Source organism: Sinohyriopsis cumingii, chromosome 8, assembly GCF_028554795.1.
Source record: "Sinohyriopsis cumingii isolate HCF-2022 chromosome 8, ASM2855479v2, whole genome shotgun sequence".
In the NCBI taxonomy this organism is placed as follows: domain Eukaryota; kingdom Metazoa; phylum Mollusca; class Bivalvia; order Unionida; family Unionidae; genus Sinohyriopsis; species Sinohyriopsis cumingii.
In genome coordinates, this window is record NC_142968.1 from 21,626,351 (window position 1) to 21,652,624 (window position 26,274).

Consider the following 26,274-nt stretch of genomic DNA (forward strand, 5'->3'; position numbering starts at 1 on the left):
ATCCCTCTTATTTAGAGTATGGTCTTACCTATATACTGAAACATGAACCCCTAGACTTGTATCTTCTTTAATTTTCCTTGCTTTCTTCTCTTTTCTCTGCTCTGTTGTCAATTTTCTTGCTGCATTTGCCTCCTCATGTGCCCTAAGGGGGAGATGATGTCAAGATAGTAAATTATCTAGTGGAAGGAAAACTGGCAATATTCTGGAATTTCCAAACTGGCAATATTCTGGAATTTCCAGTCCTACCACATACCATGAAGTGATAGAACTGTACATGAAATTCCAATCTAACTACAATACCATGGGCTGAACTACTGTACATAAAATTCCAATCTAACTACAATACCATGGGCTGAACTGTACGTGAAATTGCAATCTAACAACAATACTATGGGCTCACAATACTAATGTACATAAAATTCCAATCTAACTACAGTACCATGGGCTCACAAAACTACTGTATGGAACATTCCAATCTAACTACAATACCATGGGCTGAACTACTCTACATGAAATTCCAATCTAACAGCAATACCATGGGTTCACAGAACTAATGTACATGAAATTCCAATCTAACTACAATACCATTAGCTGAACTACTGTACATAAAATTCCAATCTAACTACAATACCATTAGCTGAACTACTGTACATGAAATTCCAATCTAACTACTACTGTACATGAAATTCCAATCTAACTACAATACCAATGGCTCACAGAACTATTGTACGGAAAATTTAAATCTAACTACAATAACACGGGCTGAACTACTGTACATGAAATTCCACTCTAACAACAATACTATGGGCTCAAAGATATACTGTACGGAAATTTCCAATCTAACTACAATATCATGGGCTGAACTACTGTACATAAAATTCCAATCTAACTACAATACCATGGGCTGAACTACTGTACATGAAATTCCAATCTAACTACAATACCATGGGCTGAACTACATGAAATTCTAATCTAACAACAATACCATGAGCTTAAAGAACTAATGTATGGGAAATTTCAATTGAACTACAATACCACACTCTGACAGAAGTACTCAACCATTAGTTCAAGGAACTACTGTACAGGAAATTCCAATCTAACTACAATACCATGAGCTGAACTACTGCACATGAAATTCTAATCTAACTACAACACCATGGGCTGAACTACATGAAATTCCAATCTAACAACAATACCATGAGTTTAAAGAACTAATGTATGGGAAATTTCAATTGAACTACAATACCACACTCTGACAGAAGTACTCAACCATGAGTTCAAAGAACTACTGTACAGGAAATTCAAATCTAACTACATACCATGATCTCACAGAACTATACAATTCGGATAATTATTTGTATTTCTCTCTCTTTAAAATTTCATTACCTAATAGTTATGATAAACAGATAAATTCATACAGAATTATTTGTACATGGAAAAAGAAAAAGACCAATAAAAACCATAAACAGTGGATGAACAATTCAATTAAAAGTCTTCTGAACAGCACAAAAAACTTGATAAATAATATAAAATTACATTACAAAAGGAACTTGAATCAACAAGTAGGTTTGCATTTTTTTACAGCTTGCTTCTCAGCATGAAACTGAACTTTTTTAAAGTCATTTAATATCAGATCATGAAAGTGGAAAAAGATATCTAATAAAATTCATGACAAAGTAAATCTAATAAATAAAACAGGACAGCAGTATTTCTATCATTTGCTCAAATATTTCCACAGCCTTACTTTTGTCTCTTGGCCATCTGAGCCCTGACATGTGCCTCAACTTTTGTAGGATCCTGCACTGCCTCTGTCCCCAGAACTCTCATCAAGTTGGCCATTCTCACTGCAAGACATAAAGTCAAGGGTAAAACTTTGTAGTAAAAATTATGAAATGCTGACACAAAAAGCGTTCTTTTCACTTCTGATTTTAATTTAACATGTCTCAATTTACTATGAAATAATTATCTTTATACCTGTGCTCAAATACATTAAAATTCTGACTGGTCTCATTATAAATGATGGTTAATATTCCAATACTGGCATTTTTCTGAAGTAATTAAGCTATCTTTAGTGATAGGTAAAATATACCTGAATACAATCTGCTGCACAATCCAATTTAATAACCTGGAAAACCTAGCCTAGGTAGATGTTTACTAGGTTTCTGATTGTCTACTAGAAAAACAATAATGATGGCTCACAAACATGTAAGACAAATTGTTAAAGAAGGTGAATTTCTGGCTGCAATATGAGCACATGGTATGTTCTTGATCTTGTTACTTGCTGGAACAATCCTCGCAGTCAAAAGTTACTATCCAAACAGGCTACCGTTTTTGTGCTGAAATTTACAGAAAAGGCTAGTAAACCCTAATCATTTTCAAGTGGAATTACTCTTACTCTGAAATATGCATACAATCACTCATAGTGGCCAATATGCTGAAAACTTTTATGATTTATTTGTAATTACAGTTCTTCATAAAAATTAAAAAAAGCTGTTTTAGTAAATTATGTTGCTCCTACAATACTTCCCTTATTATATAACATTAGACTAACTATCTTTGCTACAAATAAATCCAGCCCTCCCAGAAAGACCAAAAAATGTCTCGAGGGCTGGATTTGAAGGTAGTTAAGAAAGTTGTCCTAACGTAATGTGATTAGGCAATGTATTTGCAGGAGAAATGCCAGAATAAGCTCATGCTGTGCATACCATATATGCTCAGTTATACGTTGAATCTAACTGCAAACTGCATAGACTCCAATCTGCCATCGCATAATGCCCTATAAGATCTGGTTCAGTGCAGTTTATTAGGAGTAATTAGTAGGACAAAAAACACAAACCCTGATCTGCTGCTGCATTATGTGATGGAAGATCAGGGTCTATGTTGTTGCAGTTGGACTTGCCTTAAAAACGAGTACAGTGTGAACCCACTATAGCATGCTGTTATAACATGAATTAAGATATGACACAATTGTGGCATGGCTCCTGAAAGTTTATATAATTTTTGTTTACCAAAATAATTTTTTAAAGTTCACGAAAAAATGTATGAAAGGTTTAATATTGTTTTGGGGAAGAGCTCATCTATGAATTCAAATATAACATGATCGTGGAGTGGGTCCTGAAAATATGTATATTTGCTCATGAATAAATAATTTTATTTTCAAAAGTAAGAAAACTAATGTTTAAAAAGTTAATTACCATTTTGGGGAAGAGATTGTGCCTGAATTCTGACATATGATTATAGTGTGGCTCATGAAATTTTATAATTATTTCACCAATTTCTTTAAGTGCAATGTTTTGTACCAATATAGTATTGAAAGAAAATCAGCTGATTAAAAAGCTGATTGGTGTTAATCTTGTTATTATTGATCTACAATGCCAGCAAGTCTTCTCCATTTATCTTCAATGCTATTCTGTGTATAATTTTGGCTCAAAAAAAGATATTCTCACCTAATTTTATAAATCAAATAATTTTTGTAATTGTTAATCACAAAAGATAATCTCACTATACTAAAAGTTGTTCAAATTATGGGACAACAAATTTTTTTTAAAAATGCTGCGAACATGCACAAATGGCTTTGTGGTGCTATCAATCATCATGCAGTCAGTCGACCATTGACTAATATTCTGCATTTCCTATAATAATGACCATATTGTTCCTTTACATTTATTCTTGCTGTATTAGTTTAAACAAATTGAGTTCAAAGTGTTAATTAGAGGATATTTACAACAGATAATGTAAAGCTTCTATTGCTCAAGTCTGAGGCCCCAGGCAGGACTTGAGTTAATCAAATGCAGTTGGTTTCATGACAAAAGTTCACAAGCCACGCAAACAATGTGGTGGTCTAAAAAAACTTCTTACCAAGTTTATAAGTCAATAAATTTACCTTCTATTTTAAGAGAATAAAACAGATTTAGATTATTTATGTCTGCTCAATTAACCATCATGCATACCTGCTGAAACAAGTTCATGGACTGAATTGTCAGCAGTTTTTGGTAATAGTCGCACACATGTAACCCACCCACCCCTTTCACAGTAACCCTTTTTATTTTCAAATTAAAATCATTCACATATTCACAGGAAACTGTCCTGCCAGTGTCAACATTGATTGGAACAACACCATTTAAGTTGTAGGGGTGGAGGGATTGGCTACTATAATCAAACATTGTACTCGCTGCTGTTTCTCATCCAAACATCACTTGGAGCTAAATCTGGACTGTATGGTGGATGTGGACAAGTTTGAATGCTTTCTTCCTTCTGGTATGGTCTCATACAAGGTTGCCACAATACTTGTTGCAGCCAATAAGAACTTGAGATTTTGGCCAGAGATTGAGTAAAACTGGATTCATGACCATAAGAATGCTCTACTATGGGATTTTACAGTGAGGAATCAGCAGTCTTCAAATAAAAAACATATCTAGGTAGTTTCCCTGTTATGAGCTCCTCAGTGCACCTTTCAAGTAAAATAATGGCAAATGTTTGTTTTGAACTTAACCTTTTGGATCTGGTGGTGGCATTAGACCTAGTCGTATTTTCTCCTGCACCTCCTTCTGGGCTTCTCCCCGATTTTGTCGTCTTAACTTTTTCCTCTCCTTCTTAGTGAGATAAACTGGAATGGCTACTTGCTTTGTTGGTTCAGCTGTAAGTACAAGTAATATAAAGTGATGTACAATAAAACCTGCCTTAAAGAGACACACAAGGGGACATTAAATAGTATCCAATTTGGTCAGATGCTCTTTATAAAGATGTAAAAAAGGGACACACAATTTTGTCCTTTGTAGTCAGGTGTCCTTTATATTGTGGTGAAATGTATGAGTGAAATAATGTACTGATGTGACAAGTTTCACCATATATCTGAATTTTGTTCCAAACAGCCAAATGTTCTAAAACTGTATGACAACAGTACCAGTGGCAAACTGTGAAGAAATGTTTTCAATACAAATAACATAATAATTTCATACCAACACAATCATGATTCTTTGCTGGATGTCCTTTTTTCCAAGGTAGTTCTGTTTAGATGAATGTTTAAATGAGTGTAACCTTTTTCCATACATTGAGCCATATTTTATATTTCTGTTAAAATTAAATGAAAAATGTCAGATATCCCAAACACAATCTTACCACTGAAAGTATCTGCTAAAGTAATAACCAAGCACTAAAATTTACACAATTTCTGTTGTACAAAGTTACTCCAAGAATATAATATGCATTACTGTGCAATTTTTATTCATTAACATTCATTCATACGTACATGACTTCATGTTCAATTGAAAACTTGTATCTGACAGTTCATGTGAGCCTACTAATGATAACATGCAGTACATAAAGTAGATGAATTCAAACTTTACCAGAAATACTACAGCCTACTGCCATTATTCAAAACAAAAATAAAGCCTTTTGCTTCCATTTACAAACCTAGCGGTCTCATTTGTGCAGGATGTTCTACGAGATGAGTGATGCCTTCCAATCTTCCCCTCAGATCACTACCCTTCCCTATAGCATCATAGCTGCAAGAAAATACTCGCTGATAAGTTTAACAATGATGAAGTAAAATTCCATTTGGAATTTCAAAAAAACTAAAATATCATTGAATTTACAAATATATGGTAAGTATCCACATTTTATCCATATTTTTTTCAATTTTATGCTATAAATTTATAATGAAATTTTAGAAAGCAATCTTGCATTTAAATATCATAAGAGGTTTGTGTGAAGATTTTGTCCTGTGACTTGGATTCTTGCAACATCAAATCAGCACTACAATTTTTCTTTTTTATCTCAGCCACTTGTACATAACGAAAGAATTTCAAAAACAATTTGTCCTGACCAATTTTACTTGTCCAATTTTCCTTTTTAACAATTCTGTTTCCTTTCAATTATCTAATCTCTAAATGGGAATCTGGAAGTGGCAACATTTGTCAAAAGGCTGCACTGAACAAGTCCCAATTTGTTTAACAGGGAATTAGAATAGATGAACTTGTGTGGGTAATCAAATTGAGCAGAATGGGCAATTAGGTGTGTGTGTGTCATTTGGATTTTTAACATAGCTTTAACAATTTTTCAGTCATACCACTATGATGCCTGTGGTGTGGCAGTTTATAGGGATGTTTAGCATTGAGGCATCATGCCACAGACATGTAGCATGATGTTCCCACTCAGGCACATTATCCTGACATTAGGTTGACCAGTCCTAACACTAACCTCTTAATGCTAAGTGCTAGCGAGGGTCTTTGATATGACCTAGCAGGGGTTCAAACCCACGACCTCCTGCATCAGAGGTGGATGCTCTAACCACTATGCTACAGGAGTGGTCACTGGAGCATTTAGGAACCCTAGCTATCTAAATGATAATGTGCAATACAGGAAATCCACATTTTTAAAGCCTCATCAAAATAAAGGTGGTTGGTTAACTGTGGTTGAAATCTATCATTCATAAGCAATACTATGGAAACCAAAGTTAGAAGGGGAAGCAATCAGGTGTTATAATCTTTTAAATGATAATGTGGTAAACTGGAAATCCAAGACATTCAAATGATTGATTGACTGATTGTATTTTAATGGCACACCAGCACTGTTAGGCTATTTAGCGCCATACCAAATGTTATATGTATAATCGTTTAAAAATTATAAAAAGTCTTATATTGACCAGCGATATCAAAACCAAATAGTTGAAATTAAAACGATAAGATGGTAACGGTGAACCGAGACATTCAAGGTCTTACCATTACCAAAAACTGGTTTAAATCCAGCAATAACTGTTAAAATCATGATGTAGGAACCAAAGTCAGGTGGACTGAAAATAAGGGACCATAATTCCTGTAAATGCTGTGGAATGCCAACAAAAGGCCCAAGTAGATCTGACATCATTCACCTGGCTGACATCATTCACCTGGCTGACATCTGCCAGGTGCAAGTGAAGTTAGCCAAGAAATATTGGTCAGTATGGTGCTTTATGTTAAAATGTCTTCCAATGCAGTTGACTGCATAATGTTATTAAAATAACTGTCTCAAGGTGTCTCTAGTGTTTATTTCTTCATCCATACTGGATGAAATCTGCCTAATTTGTCCAATACTTAAACTATTCTATGCCAATATGCTTTCTGTCAAAGTTGGTCAAATTCTGTTTAGCTCTTTTGTTACATAAAGTTGTTTGAACATTTTTGAACTTTATGAAACAGTAGCCAAATTAGATGGTAAATTTAATAATCCCAAGGCCCATCTTTTCTACACGTTTAAAAGCCATTAATGCCTAAATCACCTTCTGCTGAATTCGATTCAGTTCTGTTGTATGGTAAGAATTCACTTGAAGGATTTTCTATTTTAGAAATGGTGCCCATTTTTCATGGTAAATCTGCATCATTTGTATCAAGTTAAAGCCCTGAATGCAATATTTCTGTGTGTCAAATGTGGTCATATTCCACTATGCAATTCCTGAAACAAAGTAGATTTTTCTCCCCATTTTAGTTATGATCGCTAAATTTAATGGTAGATTGGCATAATTTGTGTCAAACTAAAAGCCCTGATATTTGCTCAACTTTGTTTTCGTGAAGAAGTTCTTTACAGGTTTTTCTACTTTCAGTAATAATGACCATATCTAATGATTTCTATAAATTTGAAAGTACTCAATGCCAGAAGGCCCCATCAAATTTAGTCTGATTCTTTTAAGCAGTTTATAAGAAGAATTAAGGAAAGACCTTTCTATTCTTAGTAATGGTGGCCATATTGGATGACTGATCTGCATCCAAAGAAGAGTTAGTGCAAATATATAAGATATCTTACAAGTCTGTATTGCATATGAAAGCATCCCACCACTCAATGTCTGGAACCTCACCTTCTTTCTGAAATAGACAAGACTAAATGAACATCATTTGTTTCCATAAATTAATTGTTTACAATACTCTTCCTGAATTACTACACAAAATAAACCCCAATGAAATTTAATAATTTGAGATACTGATGAACTTAACAAGCATAATGATCTGCACAGCTGCAACAAACTGTAAAGATTCACAAGTGGGCTGACATAAAATGTAAAGATTCACAAGTGGATTGACATAAAATGTAAAGATTCACAAGTGGGCTGACATAAAATGTAAAGATTCACAAGTAGGCTGACATAAAATGTAAAGATTCACAAGTAGGCTGACATAAAATGTAAAGATTCACAAGTGGGCTAACATAAAATGTAAAGATTCACAAGTGGGCTGACATAAATTGTAAAGATTCACAAGTGGGCTGTGATAAAATGTAAAGATTCACAAGTGGGCTGATATAAAATGTGAAGATTCACAAGTGGGCTGTGATAAAATGTAAAGATTCACAAGTGGACTGTGATAAAATGTAAAGACTCACAAGTGGACTGACATAAAATGTAAAGATTCACAAGTGGACTGACATAAAATGTAAAGATTCACAAGTGGACTGTGATAAAATGTAAAGATTCACAAGTGGACCGTGATAAAATGTAAAGATTCACAAGTGGACTGTGATAAAATGTAAAGATTCACAAGTGGGCTGTGATAAAATGTAAAGATTCACAAGTGGACTGTGATAAAATGTAAAGATTCACAAGTGGGCTGTGATAAAATGTAATGATTCACAAGTGGACTGATATAAAATGTAAAGATTCACAAGTGGACTGACATAAAATGTAAAGATTCACAAGTGGACTGTGATAAAATGTAAAGATTCACAAGTGGACTGACATAAAATGTAAAGATTCACAAGTGGACTGTGATAAAATGTAAAGATTCACAAGTGGGCTGTGATAAAATGTAAAGATTCACAAGTGGGCTGTGATAAAATGTAAAGATTCACAAGTGGGCTGTGATAAAATGTAAAGATTCACAAGTGGGCTGTGATAAAATGTAAAGATTCAGAAGTGGACTGACATAAAATGTCAAGATTCACAAGTGGACTGTGATAAAATGTAAAGATTCACAAGTGGACTGTGATAAAATGTAAAGATTCACAAGTGGACTGACATATAATGTAAAGATTCACAAGTGGGCTGACATAAAATGTAACGATTCACAAGTGGGCTGTGATAAAATGTAAAGATTCACAAGTGGACTGTGATAAAATGTAAAGATTCACAAGTGGACTGACATAAAATGTAAAGATTCACAAGTGGACTGTGATAAAATGTAAAGATTCACAAGTGGGCTGATATAAAACGTAAAGATTCACAAGTGGACTGTGATAAAATGTAAAGATTCACTAGTGGGCTGTGATAAAATGTAAAGATTCACAAGTGGACTGACATAAAATATAAAGATTCACAAGTGGACTGTGATAAAATGTAAAGATTCACAAGTGGGCTGTGATAAAATGTAATGATTCACAAGTGGACTGATATAAAATGTAAAGATTCACAAGTGGACTGACATAAAATGTAAAGATTCACAAGTGGACTGACATAAAATGTAAAGATTCACAAGTGGACTGATATAAAATGTAAAGATTCACAAGTGGGCTGTGATAAAATGTAAAGATTCACAAGTGGATTGACATAAAATGTAAAGATTCACAAGTGGGCTGTGATAAAATGTAAAGATTCATAAGTGGACTGACATAAAATGTCAAGATTCACAAGTGGACTGATAAAATGTAAAGATTCACAAGTGGACTGTGATAAAATGTAAAGATTCACAAGTGGACTGTGATAAAATGTAAAGATTCACAAGTGGGCTGTGATAAAATGTAAAGATTTATAAGTGGACTGAATAAAATGTCAAGATTCACAAGTGGACTGTGATAAAATGTAAAGATTCACAAGTGGGCGGTGATAAAATGTAAAGATTCACAAGTGGGCTGATATAAAATGTAAAGATTCACGAGTGGACTGACATAAAATGTAAAGATTTACAAGTGGGGTTGATATAAAATGTAAAGATTCACAAGTTGGCTGACATAAAATGTAAAGATTCACAAGTGGACTGTGATAAAATGTAAAGATTCACAAGTAGGGCTGATATAAAATTATAAAATGTAAAGATTCACAAGTGGACTGATATAAAATGTAAAGATTCACAAGTGGACTGATATAAAATGTAAAGATTCACAAGTGGACTGACATAAAATGTAAAGATTATAAGTGGACTGACATAAAATGTAAAGATTCACAAGTGGGCTGTGATAAAATGTAAAGATTCACAAGTGGGTTGATATAAAATGTAAAGATTATAAGTGGGTCTCAGTTTGTTTGACAATACGAGACACAATACATCAGCACATCTTCATTAAAAAGTATACTGCAGTGGTCCCTCACTATTATGCACCTAAAGAAATATAATTTAGCTATGGTAATGGATTCCTTAAAATTGTTCAAATTTTGTTTTCACCATGGCTTCTTAGTTTCTTTGACTAATAATTGTGTTCTTTGCTAATGAATGTGTGTGTCTGTGTGTGAGATTTGGATTTTTAACATAGCTTCAACAATTTTTCAATGATGTTTGGCACTAAGGCATCATGCCACAAACATGAAACATGATGTCCCACTCTGTCACATTATCCTGACACCAGGCCGACCAGTCTTAACACTAACTTCTTAACGCTGAGTGACAAGCGAGGCAGCTGTTAGTACCATATTTATAAGTCTTTGGTATGACTCAGCCAGGGATCAAACCCACAACCTCCCACATCTGAGGTGGATTCTCTAACCACTAGGCTAATGGAGCGGTCTCTTTGCTAATGAGAACAATTATCATGTGATTTTGCATCATTAAATACTTTTGGTTTAATGCCGTGGTTGGACAGAGCCTTGTTACAACACCCACCTGTGTAAAGTGCACTCACTTATCATGTGGGTCATTTTTATGGTTCCTATAAATGGTGTTATAAAGAGAAATCTCATTAATATAAATATTAAATGTGGATCATTGGGTTCCTTGAATATTTTATGTACATCATAACATCTGATCACAAAAACTGCAATTAATAAGGTGACGTATCACCAAAAGACATCAAACACTGAGTAATACCAGCTTTTCAAAATACAAGAAATTTATAAAATGAACAAAAAGCTGCATGTAATATAATATTATTCAATTTGTTGCATGAATACATCTAATGAGAACTAATGTATGTTCCTTAAAACAGTTTGACAAATTCCTTCAGATTACTAAGGATCAAAAGAATTTATCTGGAAAAGCAAATACAAGCTAGGAAAACTGAAAATGTCACCATCATTGTGAATGCAGAATTACAGAGTGAGTATATACACTCTCTGAAAGATAAACAGCAAAACTTACCAACTCTTTCTTGGGTGTGATTGTTGCTAGCTTTGTTGCTGAGGCGATTCCTGTTTTCTTAGCTGCTTGTGCAATTTCATTCTGTAGTCTATCAAGCTGAGCCTAAAGATTGGAAATAAAAAAGAAAGTAATCAAAATCAAGGGTTCCACAGAAAAATGTCTTGTCTGTGAACAGTGATATTATTGGTGGCTGTTATTTTTATACACTTCCAGCACTTTATTTATTTATTTATATCATGCCAAGAAAATTGGACGTTTCTCAAGCATGCATTGATACAGCAAACCAGGGCTGGACAGGATGGGTATCAAACCCAGAATCTATGGATTATGAGTTTGATGTTAACCCACTGAGCTACTCTGGCTCCCAAAACAGTGTTATGATAATGCAGCTATCTCCTTATGCAAACATCACACAGTATATCAAAGCCACAATGTAATATTATATTCAAGTTTAATATGTATACAGGATATAATGCTTTCAAACATTTCAAGATGGAAATTTAAAGGTAAAATCTGGGCTATGGTACCGTATTTTCTGGCCTATAAGTGGATGTGGAGTACAAGTCAAATTCACTAATTTTATAAAATGTCCATCCTTTCATCAATATATATGTCAATGTGGAGTATAAGATAAAACCAGATCAACACCTTGGCTTCATCTCTTTTTGCTAACAACTTCCAGTTTCATGAGTATTATGAGGCAGCACTGTATGCTATTCCAGATTAATTGGGAAAATGCAGTAAAAGATGCAAGCAAGCTTTGTTCCATTTTCATTTTGGAGAAAAGGAGAGTTTCAGGCCAATGGTAATCTGTATTGTTCACTTACCTGATGATTGTGATCTACCGCATGTAGAAGGACTCTACTATATACTCCATTATCAACTGACACCTCGTAATAAACAATTCAATTTTGTTTTAATTATGATAACCATTGTCCCAAAAACCACACGGCTATGCTGTATTATTTACATGCTAATTAAATATGCCTCGAGTCTGGGCCAGGTTATTCCAATTGAAACCTGTCTGAAGGCAAGATGTGACAGAAGCATTCAAATTAGTGAGGCTACCAATGGGAAAAAGATGATATCAATGGTTTAAACAGTTTAAACTGTTGTCTGAAACCAAAGGCTAATCCAGTGATTGCTGGTATAATCAAAGAGAGATGCTGAAACAACATCTTGTTAGAAATGAATGAATACATGGAATGTGATGACATTACATTTTGTTTTAAGATGAAATGAAATGCACAGATAAAAAAGGATCACCGATGATCCACATTCAGTCATCTCTATTCTGAATTTTAAGCTAAATTCTTTAGTGAATAGTGACAGTATTTGAATACATGATACTTATGTGCTTCGTCTATAGTATTTACTGAACATATGAGGAATTAATGTAGATTAGATCAAATATATAAATGCAAAAGATGCACTGGTAAACACTGTAGTACATTAAATAAACTACTGGTAAATCAAATATCAATGAAGCAATGGCATGGTATATGAATAAGAATTTGCACAACAATCTTACTGAGTCGTCCATAGCAGATAATCTTACTGCAAAGAAATTGGTTATCTTCCTTTTCGACATATTTAAACTGACCTTATGGTTAAACTCACCTTATGGTCTGCTATAAATTTCTATGATGGCTGATCAATGAATCAGATTTTTATATCCCTCTATGAGACAATTAAATCAGAAGCCCCGGATAATTGTATATTCCCATTATAGGTGGCATCTATATATGGGCCAAGAACCAGGCTACAAAAAAAAAAAAAACAGCCACTGATCTCAGTCTTATAGATGCCTGTATTCAAACACTGTATCTATCTTAGCACAGCTTGACTGAGATCACCAGCAAAATGGATGCCTACAACTTAATTTGACAAAGTGTCATTTTTTATTTTTGTCTTTAAAAAAAAAAATGTGTACAACAAATTGTGAGAACCACAAATATTCTGCATGACATTTACCCCATTGGTTTTAATTAGTTGAATGAATAATGATTTGTTTGCAAGAATCATGCGATCCTGTGGCCTTGCAGCATCTCTTTGATTCTGGTCAGGTAGACAATATATCAGAAAATACAATTTTACATAATCCATACCACGTAATGAAAAAAACTAACAAACAATGCAAATTAAACATGCATGACACAATATAAATTATTTTTAATAAATAAAAATATGTTCCATTCTTGGTTATTCTCCAAAAAGCACTTAAGAGCTAAAGAACTGAAACAGATGGGGAGAGTTTGGATCAAACAATGTTTCATGCCAGTAAAAAAAAACTGAAACCACTCTGTTTCTGATTATTCATTACCTGACAGTAGTAAGCAATAACTGGTTGTAATTTAAAACTTGGGTCTACTGAATACATTTTTTATTTTGCAGAATCATGATTTGTGATACCTTACATCAGTTTGCTAGAGGCTTACCTTGGTTCTAAGACGCTGTGCCAACTGCTCAAATTTCCCCTTATCATGGAACCTGAATCCCCTCTTCTGTCGATTGGCTGGGCGGATACTAAAATCAGAGTTTTTTTTGTCTGATAAAACCTTTCAGTTCTGAATATATATTTAGCATAAAAATAGAAAGATCTAGATTGTGTTGTTTCATATAACTAACAAGAGCAAGCTTTACCAAATTGATCTTATAATACCTTTTTGTAAAATAGTAACACATATTCATTCACTAAAAACATCACGTAACTACTGTGATCTTATTATCTGCAAGTAAGAGTAGTTTTATTACAAAATAATAGAGATCCTAAAGAACATCTGTTAGCAAATTACGTTTCTCCAAGTATAACCTAATCACATGAACATTCAGAAAAAAGTCCACCACCGCTTGAAGACAGCCCACCTGAGGAGACAAACATTTTTTGTTTCCCATCCATATATCATACGAACAAATGGAAGAAACTCTCAGCAATTACCTCTCCTCCAAGCTTCTAGGTGGTTACTCATATACCCTATATTTATAAATTCATATACCCTATATTTATAAATTCATATACCCTATATTTATAAATTCAAGCGAGCATTACATCAGCAGCAATACTCGCATTTGCAGGAACGTGTTGGAAGGCCTTAATGTGATTGGATAAGTATTCCCTAAGAAATATAATTTATTAAATATGTGTACTTTATCTATATCATACATTCCTATCAATTAACATTAGGAGAATAGGTAATAACAGGAGAGGATGCATGAATGTCTGGCCTCTGTCACCATTATTCCTTAAAGGAAATAGGCCTGGAATCCCAATATAAACACTAAACCACTCCCTTAACAAGGAGGAAGAAAAACCACTGGTCAATTGACACCAATAATCAATGTACCAGTAACAAAAAATGAATGTTTTTTCACCCAAAAATATCCTGGGCAAATTCAGTTAAAGTTCAAAAGCTATGCCTGAGAGAATGCCAATGTTGACATTAGTGTGGTCTGGTGGTCATTCATCTCAGCTACAGCCTCTAGACCCCTTTATTTCAGTTCCTACAACTCTGATGCTAGCTTTCATAGATAGAATGTCAAGAAGATTGACTGTGCATGCCAACAGGTTCAACACTGTCTCATACTGAAATTTTAATTCAAACACAAGGCTCACAGAGATTGCTACCACATGATGTCTGAAGGTGTCATAGATCCTCATCATTATAAGTATTAACTTTTCTCTTGGAAGAGCAAATGATAAAAGTTATCAAGTTGAGAGACTGAGCCATATCTGGAGATAATGCTGGTGTCCTTGCACTAGTCCATAAAGTTGCACCACTTTCCCTCATAACCATCAAAAAGAGGGTCTTCCAGCTTGGGACTGCAACTCTATGATCAAAGAACCTAATTCCTTTCAGCAAAACTCTCCTGCATGAGCTAAGCATCTAGGATGAGCCTGTTGGGGCAGGGATGGGAAACTACTGAATAGGCTTGAGCAAGTTGAGAGGTGCTGGGACATTCTTGGGAATGCCCACCGCATGACTGATTGATCTGTCATAAAAGATTTGTCCCTTTTGAGATGGGCTATCAGAATGACTCTGCAGGTCTGGTAATTATTTTCTGTATTATCCTTCGTATCAGAACAGTTGAAGGGAAGGCATAACCCCAAAACCCATCCCAAATGACTGATGGTGCATCTATGGCCCATGCTTCTGCATCCAGGACTAGAACAATGAAGGTAGGCAGTTAGTGATTCCATGTTGTCACAAACATATATATCAGTGGACACCCAAAGCACACAAAAATCTGCACAAAAAAGACATAATAATGTATCATTCAAAATGAAGCCTCCGGACTGTTATCAACAATGAACTTGCTAGGACACAGAGTCTGCTGGGAATGTGCCTAATCTGGACTGTGATCTTCAGTTGGAAGCACACATACATAAAGTCAGAGTCCAAGGTGATTTGGTTTTCACCTGTTTGAGAAGGTGGTCACCACCACCATATTGTCTGAAATTATGAAACATACCCTTCCACAATGTTGATCCTTCCAGACAAAAAATGGCATTGACTATGCTAGAAAGAATATTGTTACCTGCTACAGCCATTCACAGTAAATGAAACTAAGAACAGAAACCTTTCTGTAGCATAATAGGTTATGCCTCCTTAGCTTTCAACCGTATCACAAGGCCTTATCAAAGGAATGACTTCTGGACCTTATCACAAGGCCTTATCAGAGGAATGACTTCTGGACCTTATCACAAGGCCTTATCAAAGGAATGACTTCTGGACCTTATCACAAGGCCTTATCAGAGGAATGACTTCTGGACCTTATCACAAGGCCTTATCAGAGGAATGACTTCTGGACCTTATCACAAGGCCTTATCAGAGGAATGACTTCTGGACCTTATCACAAGGCCTTATCAGAGGAATGACTTCTGGACTGGCATCATATGATCAACTAAATGTTGACCACATGACAAAAGCCTTCTGTTCCAATATGGAATTTCAGTTCAACACTGGCTCATCCTCCATGATTTCAATAGCTTCTCTTATTTTCCTCCTCAGGGTTTTATTCTCTCTATTGAGTGCTCTGATGTTATCCTAAGAAATAGTATATCCTGATTCTCTGCAGTGTTCACAAACTGCTGTCAGGGATCCTATGTTAGTGTACAAGTGTTCTTAAACTCTTGTTTCAAGACTTCTAGTAGTTTCCCAGTGTAGCCTTTCCAACAATTATCACAGTGGAGTTTACAGATGACTCAGCACTTTCTGTTCAAAGGAGTTTGATCTTTTGGATGTACCAAGATTGAGTGGATGGTGTTATAGGGATTGTGGATCACATTAGCTCCATATTTTAATCTTCTGAAGCATCAATAAATGGTAAAGGGAAAGTTACACATTTGCCTCCTTTCTCCTTCAAAAGTTCCTCCCTTCTTTGATCTTTTTCAGGAAACACCAACATCCAGTCTTTGTAACCGTTGGCCCTCAAAGGTTCCATAATATGATTGACCTCCAACACCCAGTCTTCTTCAACATTAACAATGCTGTTCACCCTACACATCAGAGTTCTCGCCACTGATCTCTTATGTTCAAGATAGTGGTTAGAGTTTAAGTTCAGATACTGGTCTCTATGGGTAGATTTGCAGCAAATGGTAACTTCTGTTCCCCCCCCCCTCTAAAATGTGAACACATGTATCCAAATACAGCAACTTCCCATCATCTTCCAATACATAAGTGAACTGGTTATTTTCATAAATGGAATGCCATTTATGACAGCCTTTATTATGAAAAGGCTGATGTAAAGGGTTCTATTGTCTGGCTATGATCTGCATCACACCTGGTGCAAATAGGTCAACAAATGGGATTTCCAAGAATATAAGCTGGTCTCTGTTCATACCATAATCTCCAGATGGAGCTTTTTGTGGAATTCCTGCTTTAAGCCATTGTCTGTCTCATTAATGAGACAGGAACTGTCTTATCTTGGTCGAGATCATATTATCTCGATGATATGGAGGACTGGAAAAGGGCCAAATGAGCCATGAGATGGCAGCAGATAAGTCCACTGTTGTACTGAATAAGCTCTGTTGCAAGGACTCGTGTGTATAGGGTTCTATCTTCTGGCTCCAGTTTGCCTCACACCTGGTTGAAGTAGGTCAACAAACGGGATTTCTAAGAATATAAGCTGGTCTCTGTTCATACCATAATATCCAGGTGGAGCATTTCCCGCGGAATTCCTGCTTTAAGCTAACATTTGTCTTGCTACTGAGAAAGGAATTGTCTTATCCCGGTCAAGATCATATTATCTCGATGATCTGGATGACTGGAAAAAGGGTGCCAAATGAGTCAGTACGTTTATCTGCAATGGGCATGAGATGGCAGTAGGTAAGTCCACTGTTGTACTGAACAAGCTCTCCGTTGCAAGAACTCATGTGGAAATTCACACCCTTCTGGAAATCAAATCTGAGAGCTTGATAATCCAAGTAATGTGCAGGGAGATGAACGAAGAGCATGTATATGTGATCCTAACAGTTTCCAAGTTATGACACTGGGGTATTCCACCCACCCTTTGGGCATGACCCAAGGCTTGTGTCAGATGCACATATGAATTTATCTCCCCATGCCCATTAAATGCACACATAGATTTTGGGTTGGGACTTAATAGTTTCCATGTTAATACCCTACTGATACACATCTGATTCTGACCCAGGTCAACATTAGACATGAAGGTGTAATCATAAAATCTGTTACATATCTTATATCCCTGTCTTTGTTGATGACATACATTTGCTTTTAAAAATTTACATTTCCTTTGGCATTTAAAGCATCCATGTCAGATGCAGGATGTCATCAGTTCAAACCCCAGCAGAGTCGTACCAAAGACTTATAAAAATAGTACAAGCTGATGCCTTGCTTACCACTCAGCATTAACAAGTTAGTATTAGGACTGGTCGGCCTGGTGTCAGAATAATGTGACTGGGTGGGACATGATGTTACATGTCTGCAGCATTATGCCCCATTGCTAGACACTACTATAAACTGCCACACTGCAGGCATTGTCGCAATATAACTAAAATTGTTAAAGCTACACTAACATTATTTGTAAAACCCACAAACACAAATGCATTAAAATTTCCACTTACTATATTCAGAAGGCCACCTCAATTTCCGTAGCTATATGCCCTGGTGTCATGTCAAGATGTTAAAGCCACTGTACACATCTAAAGACCATCCCTATCATATTTAAATGTTTTAAGTCCATATTTTTATGAGTAATAAGAGGAAGTACACTACATTACATTTGGACAGATGGAAGTACAGACTGAGAGGACAACACAGTTCATACCTTTTCTTTCAAAAAAGCATGAAAATGTGTATTTGTTTTAGTGCAAAGTGAAAACACAACTTATGCTTTAATGTGATTAAATCACCTGACTCGTGAGTCATAGAACGTCCCCTCTGTTATTTCTTCTGGTGGCTTCTCAATCAAACCTTTGAACTCTGCCCTCCTCTTGGCTCGAATGTTGGCCTACAAAGAAAGTATGATTTAGTAATGGGACATCTACCTGTAATTTCAAGTATGACAATGAAAAATAAGTCCCTTCAAGGGACAATGACTCTCCTGTCTGAAAATAATTTCCAGATACAATAAGATTTATTCTTTGCAAAAACCAGGTGCTGAAGCCATCTCTGCTGATCTTCATTGATAAGATTTTCAAATTGCATTAGCAATATTGGACGTAAGATCAGCACCATGTTCAGTTAAAACAAACCAGACACCATCTGAAGACTTTTGGTGTTGATATAACCATCAGATCAGTAAAAAATTTTATTCAGGACCAACTTTATATCATAATTAGTCACCAGTGAAAACTCCATGGCAATTATGCTTTCCAGTTGCGAGGAATAACAATAACAAGATTTTCAAAATGGATGCCATGGTAGTCATCCTGGATGTCAAAACACTACCATTTTCATTTAGTTTCAACTAGAAACTCAAAATTTTCTACTGTCAACCCCTTGACTACTTTCCATTCAGGAGGAGTAGCAATCACAAGATTTTTAAGATGGCTGTTGTGACAGCCATATTCGAAGTCAGATTGGCATAATTTTTATTTAGGACCAAGCAGACGTTACAAAAAGTTTTTTTGTTGTGAAGATCCCATGTGGGCAATATGAATCCAAACAATATTAAAGCCCAAAATCTAGCTTTTCTAGAGACTTAATTGGCATTTCCAACTCTTGCTTCATAATATTTTAGACCATCACAGAAAATGCAATAAAATTAAAATATATCCTGAAATATTCACTTTTATAAATGTACTTAGCACCGTGGAACAGCACCTTGATAAATAATTTATCTCCTTGTTATAACTAGTTCCATTTGAACTTATCTTTGACATCCTGTTCTACTTCTTTCAATCGAGGATCATCATACCTGTTGATCATTTTTATCATCTTAAGTCTTAATTAATCCGCAATTGATTCACAATCTATCCCACAGTGCCCTTTTCAGAAACACTATGTCATGTAACATTATTTGAACACAACTGGCTTTTCTATTGGCTAATTAATGGATATTACCCAATCAAACGAATACTTTGAAAAGAAAGACAGCCATTACAGCCAATTCAACTGGACTATTCCAAGTGCTAAAACTAATAAAAAAAAACACCGTATATTTTTCTTTGCAAACTTAGTTGACATAGGCATCTGTTTTAATCATAAGCAACGAGTAATTTATGATGGTACTCCTTATGTTCTATGCATGTACAACCTCCCACCAGTTATCACCTCAAATTTACACTGATCACAGAAGTTATCAATCTGGCATAGAAAATGGATTTTTACTAAAAGGTTGAACTTTTTCATGTCCGTATATGAGTTTGCTGAAAGCTGTGACAATGGATTGTTGGGATGTTTCAGATCCTTGAAACTAAATGCATGCTACGGTTACTTGAATCTTGGTCTTTACAAATATTCATTGCATTAATTAGGCTTGTAAGAATACTTTGACCAGATATAAGTTAGCATTTGTACTTGCAAGCAGCAAGAACTGGTAAATGGCTGCAAGTAACTAAATGCAAATTTTGCAAATTGTACCACAGAATCTGCTCTGCACAGTTCCAATACCAGACCTGCCAACCCGTCTCAGTAAGGCAGTTGATTTTTTTTCCTTAAGTCTGACCAGTTTTTAGTAATGTGTAACAAAATATCATAAACTGTTACCGTAAAGCTGGAAAATGTAATTAAAAGTCCAGTATTCGGAATGTGCAGCGATGATAAACATTATATCTATGATCAACAGTTTGCTTATGTAGATGCTTCGCATGAACAAATATGTGCAGTTTAAAGCGTCTGATGTGCTGCTGTAAAGTTAGTCTGGTTCCCTGACCAACATTTTCGCTACTTCTAATATGAAACCCAGATCCAAATCAAACACAGATGAACAAATTTTCCGGAATTTTCGGCAATGATAATATATCCATAATTTTTGCTTGTATGCCGTAAGTCCATATTTTAAAGGTAAATTTTGTAAGACTTAAAGCAAAATCGTAAGAGTTGGCAGGTCTGCAATACTGCTGGGAGTAAAATAGAATGATCTGAAGTGATACCAGAGATGTTTTTTAAAGAGAGATCTTGATTTATACTGACCTTTAGAGTCGGAGTATGATGCTGCAATTGAACAGCCTGTCCTGTTGCTTTATCTATCATGTGACCCTCATCGTCCAAAATAAGTGGTGTTGGCATTGACTGACCAATTTTTCTGAATAATGGAAAATTATTTAAAGCAAACTCAAATTCTGCAAAAAACTGTCTTGCCTGCTCTGCTAAGGCACATTTAAAAAGCCTAACAAAATCTGAGCAAGAAAAACATGTCAATATAACCTACTTTTAATAAGTGCAAATATTAATAACAAATACAAGTTTCAGGCTTATAAAGTTTTGTGAAAAGAACTGGCTAAAATGTCAGAGAAATTGAGTTCAATATTGAACTGAAAGCAAAAATGTAACTGCTGCAAGAAAAGTATGTCAATGCAACCTACTTCTGCATGTAATGACTAGACTAGTATCTCTGGAGTTAAATCGAGCCATCAAGCTTGATGACTGTACATAAAACATTAAACATTTAGATAAATTTTTACATTAATATAACCATTTTTCAATTTGTTCATGCTGCTTCAAGAGATATGGGATCCATAAAACAGTCTTGCAAGCAAACCACACGGTGATGCATGGTTTTAGAAAGACTTTTTAAGTTAATAATGCTACAAGAGACAAGCATCCACAAAACTATGTCTTGCATGCAAACTACAATGTGAAGTATGGTTTAAGACTTTAAAAAATTGTATGCTATTTAAAAGACAAAGGTTCCAAAAAAACACTGTCTTGCATGCAAACCACACTCTGATGTATGGTTGAAGACTTTCAGAAAATTTTACCAGAAAATTTTCACAATGACAACACCAAGAATGACTTTACTATCAGCCCATGTCTAGCTATTAGAAAATGAAGCAAAACATAATTAGATGGCCAGATTTTACTCACTGTGCGGCAGACCCTGGCATTCCTGGTTTCATTAACTGTAAATTCCCTGACAGCCCTGCCATTCTTGCTTGGATCTGTGCTTGTAGCTCTGCTGCTCTCTGTGCCTTATCCATTGCATCATTCATATGGACCTGTGGAAGACAAGGAGTCTTATCAACTCTAAACAGATGCTCCAAGAATGAGCATGCCTTTATCTTTCCCAGGGGCCACAACTCTATTAAATGTTTCTCAAAAAAAGGTGAAAATCAAACATGAACTGGGTTTTCAATCTGAAACTTTATACCAAAAATATGAATGGCTGACCCAGAAATACAAGCTGATACTGTCATGAGAGTGGTTGAATTTATTCAATCCTAACACTTTAAATTCCATTCAGAGAGTTTCTGACTGATATGACCTTCCAATCAGGAAGAGTAACAATAACAAGATTTTCAAGAAGGCTGTTGGCCATATTGCATCACCATTTACATTTAGGACCAACCAGATGTCGGAGGAAATCTTCTGGTGATACAATTTGCTGTTCAGGAGTAAGACTTTCAAGATTGATTTAAGATCAGCACCATTTTAACTTAGGACCAAATAGACATCATAAAACATCTTTGGGTGAAAACCCCAAACCGATATGAATTTCTCCTTCAGGAGAAGTATAAGCATGATCTTCAAGATGGTCACTGTAGTGGCTATATTGGATGTCCAAGCATCAGTATTTTCATTTAGGACCACCTAGACTATTGTTATGAAAGTAATGAATGTAAGTTTCGTGGCAGTGCTAATGGATGGACAGGCAACAAACATCAGACCATCCCATAACCTCTTCAGGTCTATCAGCAGCAAAACTAAAACACTGAAAAAGGATGACTCCCTGCTGAACATAATTTTCTAGCCTTATAATAATGAACCACACTGCCACCAGGGGTAAACCTCTTCTGAATAAGTGCACATACTTAACACATGTATACAGTTTCATTGCAAGGGCAGCTTATCTGACCATTTGCATTAACATTCCAGATGTACATGTTTTTATTTAGATTTATAACATTAAGAATATAATGTTGACTCATTGTTTACATAATATTTACTCAAATGGATCCTCCGTCAGTGTTTTAAGGGAGCAGGATTTCATTTTCAATTAAGAGACAAGTACATGTACATCGGCTTCATTACTTAAAATCAGCAGTAGTTCACCCTCAACATGATTTTAAAATGACTAAGCTAGTAGAATCTCTGCAAACTGAAAACACTGGTCAAGTAACAAATATTGCGAACACTAATGCAATGTCTGTAAACTAATGATCTCTCCAAATTATTGTTCTATCCACCAATGGCCAATAAGATACTGGAAATCAACTGCAGTGTGCAAAGTGAACAATTCCCTGACAATCAGCTAATTGGAAATGGAAGTGACATGATTTCATCAAAAACGTGTGCACCTTGTAAACATCTTTTCCTTGATATTAATTCAAATATTTGTATTATTAGCAAATGGATGGAAATTCTGATGAATACAAAGCAATAAAGTTTAAATTTCAGTGCTATGCATGACTAACAATCAAACTTTGTCTTGACATTGGCAAAGGGGCCCCAAGTGGCCAAGTGGTCTAAAGCGCTCTTCATTACGGATCACTGCCATCTCACCTCTGTCTGCGTAGGTTCGAGTCTAGGATTCTGCCAATGTGGGTATGTGAGAAAGCTTGCCAGTAGCTTCTCATGGGTCAGTGGTTCTTCCCGGGGTTTTCCCATGTTTTTCCTCCACCATTAATACTGGCCGCCATGCAATGCCTATGGTGTACTGAAAAATGGTGTTAAACCCCACAACAATGACATCGACAAAAGTGAGCTTCTCCAATATTCCCCTTGAATGCTCTTTTTTATATTACTTTAAATGCAATCAATTAATTGTCTTTCAGACACTGGAACACATGGTTTTATATGTACCTAAATGTAAAATAATTCAACCATCATAACATATGAGACTAAAGAGGTGAATTTTGACTATTGGTACCAGCAAAAACTGTCTGTAATGCAGGTTTGTGATGTAATCTCTGCTTCTGCCTTCATAGCCGAAAAAGAGGGTTATGTCCCGAAGAAACCATATTCTGATTTCTCTTGTCTCTCCTCCATGAATTAGTGCTACAATTTGTTTGAAATACAGATCATTTTAGCTAAGTGTAAAGTGCCTATTTATTTCTTTGCTTTCTGAAAATAAAATTATCAAACATGATGCATGTACAGATAAGTGTACAACTGCAGAAAGGTGTAATAGGGAAAACTTACTTAAAATGGGAAATAAAGAATCACATTTTAAAGTTATATGTTAGAACTTATCTAAAGACTTCCTAAGAACGAATATTTTTATAAAATTAATGCTTCTTTTACAGCCTGAAATGATGGGATCATTACGTTATGCTGTTTCTTTTCTTTTGGGGCTTAATGCCATTTCTCAGCGCAAAATAGGCTATATATGGCGGCCAGTATAACTGGTGGAGGAAGAACCCAAGAAAATCCAGCAAGAACCACAACCCATGGAAAGTTACTGGCCAAGCCTGAGATTTGAACCCACATGGACAGAGGTAAGATAGCAGTGATCAGTAAAGGCAAGCACTTTAGGCCACTTGGCCCATTTAATGTTATGTTATCAATATGATACTACATGTTATGCAAGCTTAAGGTAGTGCTGTGAATGCAGGGAACGATTAGACATGAAATGATATCATTAGGTCTTCTTCCACTTGCCATTTAGTTAGCTGAATAAATTTTAACCTGCTTGTCAGATATTTATAAGTCATTAAATCAGAGAACAAATGAAGTCAAAGTAGCATTTATAGAACAGTCGAGACTTGTAAATCCAAAACTGAACATTGGCGAGAAGAAATGGAAAAACCCCAACTTCAGATTTAGAGTTTTTAATTGTAAATGACTATGATGTCCTACTGAAGCAAGCCAACTGAGTGTATACTGGGAAGTATGCAGTCGCTACCTGTTAAGTGATATACTCAGGGTTAAAGCTGCACTGTATTTACCTGTGGATTTTGGGAGATCTGTGGAACTGTTGGAAGTTTAGGCATAGCAGCCTGAATCTGAGCCTTCCTCTCCTGTATCATCTTCTGGGCTGTGGCCATCATCTCTTTAATCTGTAAAAAAGAAGCAAAATCTACTTTTCTGGCTGGCCACAGTAAACTCCAGAACCCCACGATAGTCCCTGCTCCAAAATATTAAAAATGTCAGTGATATACCCACACACCCCATCAACCATGGATTGCAAGAAAATGGCCCCAAAATCACAGCCTTCTAGCTTATGCTGCCACGCAGCAAATTTTTGCACCAAGTTTTGGTTAATGTCTACCCTGTGTTTATAATGAGACAGACATACAGAAGAAAGGACAAATATCAAGATAAAGGTATCACAATATCAACCTAATAAAATGTGAGGATAAATGTCACCTGTGTACGCAGTGTTCAAAGTTGTAACTAGACTTCTTAGTAAACAGGAATTCACATGGTGCTTTTACTACAGTAACATGAAACAGGATAACTTATATGGCATGAGACAGGATAAATTTTTATGGCATGAGACAGCATAACTTATATGGCATAAGACAGGATAATATCTACTGCACAAGACATTAATTTTAAGCAATGTTGAGTAAATCCTAAAAACTGGATCAGATTGACCTTGGTTTTATGTACAACATTCATTCCCATGATGCACCACACTGCAATTTTAGCATCAATATGTGGAAGGAAGCCCTAGTCACAGTACAAACAAGGAGGGGAGGCAAACAAACAGATGCATTCATGAATGGGTTAACTTTATATTATGGCTTATTAAAGTGGAGTAACTGTATATATATATATATATATATATATATATATGTGTGTGTGTGTGTGTGTGTGAGAGAGAGAGAGAGAGAGGGGGACAGAAAAAGTTAGAGAGCAAAATATGGCATTGTAACTGAACTGAAATCTCTCCAATTTGTTTCTATGTATTATCCTATTAACATTGCTCTTTATCATCAACTGAGATCCACCATTGTGAATGTCACTCAATACAAGCTTATGCACTATATCTCAATACATGACACATATTCAAACAGAAAATACAGGCATTCTACAAAGTTTGCAACAATAATTGATGGCTGGTTGGCTGAATGGCTTTTACCGACACTTTAAACACATTATTGGCTATATCATTAAGAAAATGCAAATTAAGTACTTTTGACATGAAGTTTTAAGGAAATTACTTTTTTATGTTCATCATGGAAAGACAAGATAAAGCTAATATCATATATACTCACTTAAAATAAAAGTCCAACTACAAAGTGCAGAGATCCAGATCTGCCAACACAAAATGCTCAATCAGAATGGGGCATATTCAACTTCTTACGAGTTATCTGTAAACAAACAACCTAGACCCTAACCTGCCAGTGTATGATGTGATGAGAGATCAGGGTCTCTCGTTTGCAATAAGTGAGTAAAAATAGCACAAAAAATTACCCTTATTGGTGTAACATAATTGAATTCTAATTCAAACTGTT

The 26,274-nt window shown here is 35.4% G+C and overlaps 1 protein-coding gene across 3 annotated transcripts in view; it reads right to left on the reverse strand.

Moving 5' to 3' along the window:
• LOC149793121 (U4/U6 small nuclear ribonucleoprotein Prp3-like) overlaps positions 1–26,274 on the reverse strand; it is a 58,037-nt gene that overhangs the window by 13,844 nt on the left and 17,919 nt on the right. For all 3 annotated transcript variants that reach the window (XM_089967027.1, XM_089967024.1, XM_089967026.1), the window contains exons 5-15: positions 24,760–24,870; positions 21,740–21,870; positions 20,846–20,957; positions 18,622–18,719; positions 13,688–13,775; positions 11,250–11,351; positions 7,777–7,835; positions 5,413–5,504; positions 4,493–4,636; positions 1,745–1,844; positions 29–142 (exon numbers count right to left, since the gene is read on the reverse strand). In XM_089967027.1, coding sequence (XP_089823153.1) covers positions 29–142; positions 1,745–1,844; positions 4,493–4,636; positions 5,413–5,504; positions 7,777–7,835; positions 11,250–11,351; positions 13,688–13,775; positions 18,622–18,719; positions 20,846–20,957; positions 21,740–21,870; positions 24,760–24,870 — 1,151 coding nt within the window. The remainder of the gene's footprint in view (positions 1–28; positions 143–1,744; positions 1,845–4,492; positions 4,637–5,412; positions 5,505–7,776; positions 7,836–11,249; positions 11,352–13,687; positions 13,776–18,621; positions 18,720–20,845; positions 20,958–21,739; positions 21,871–24,759; positions 24,871–26,274) is intronic.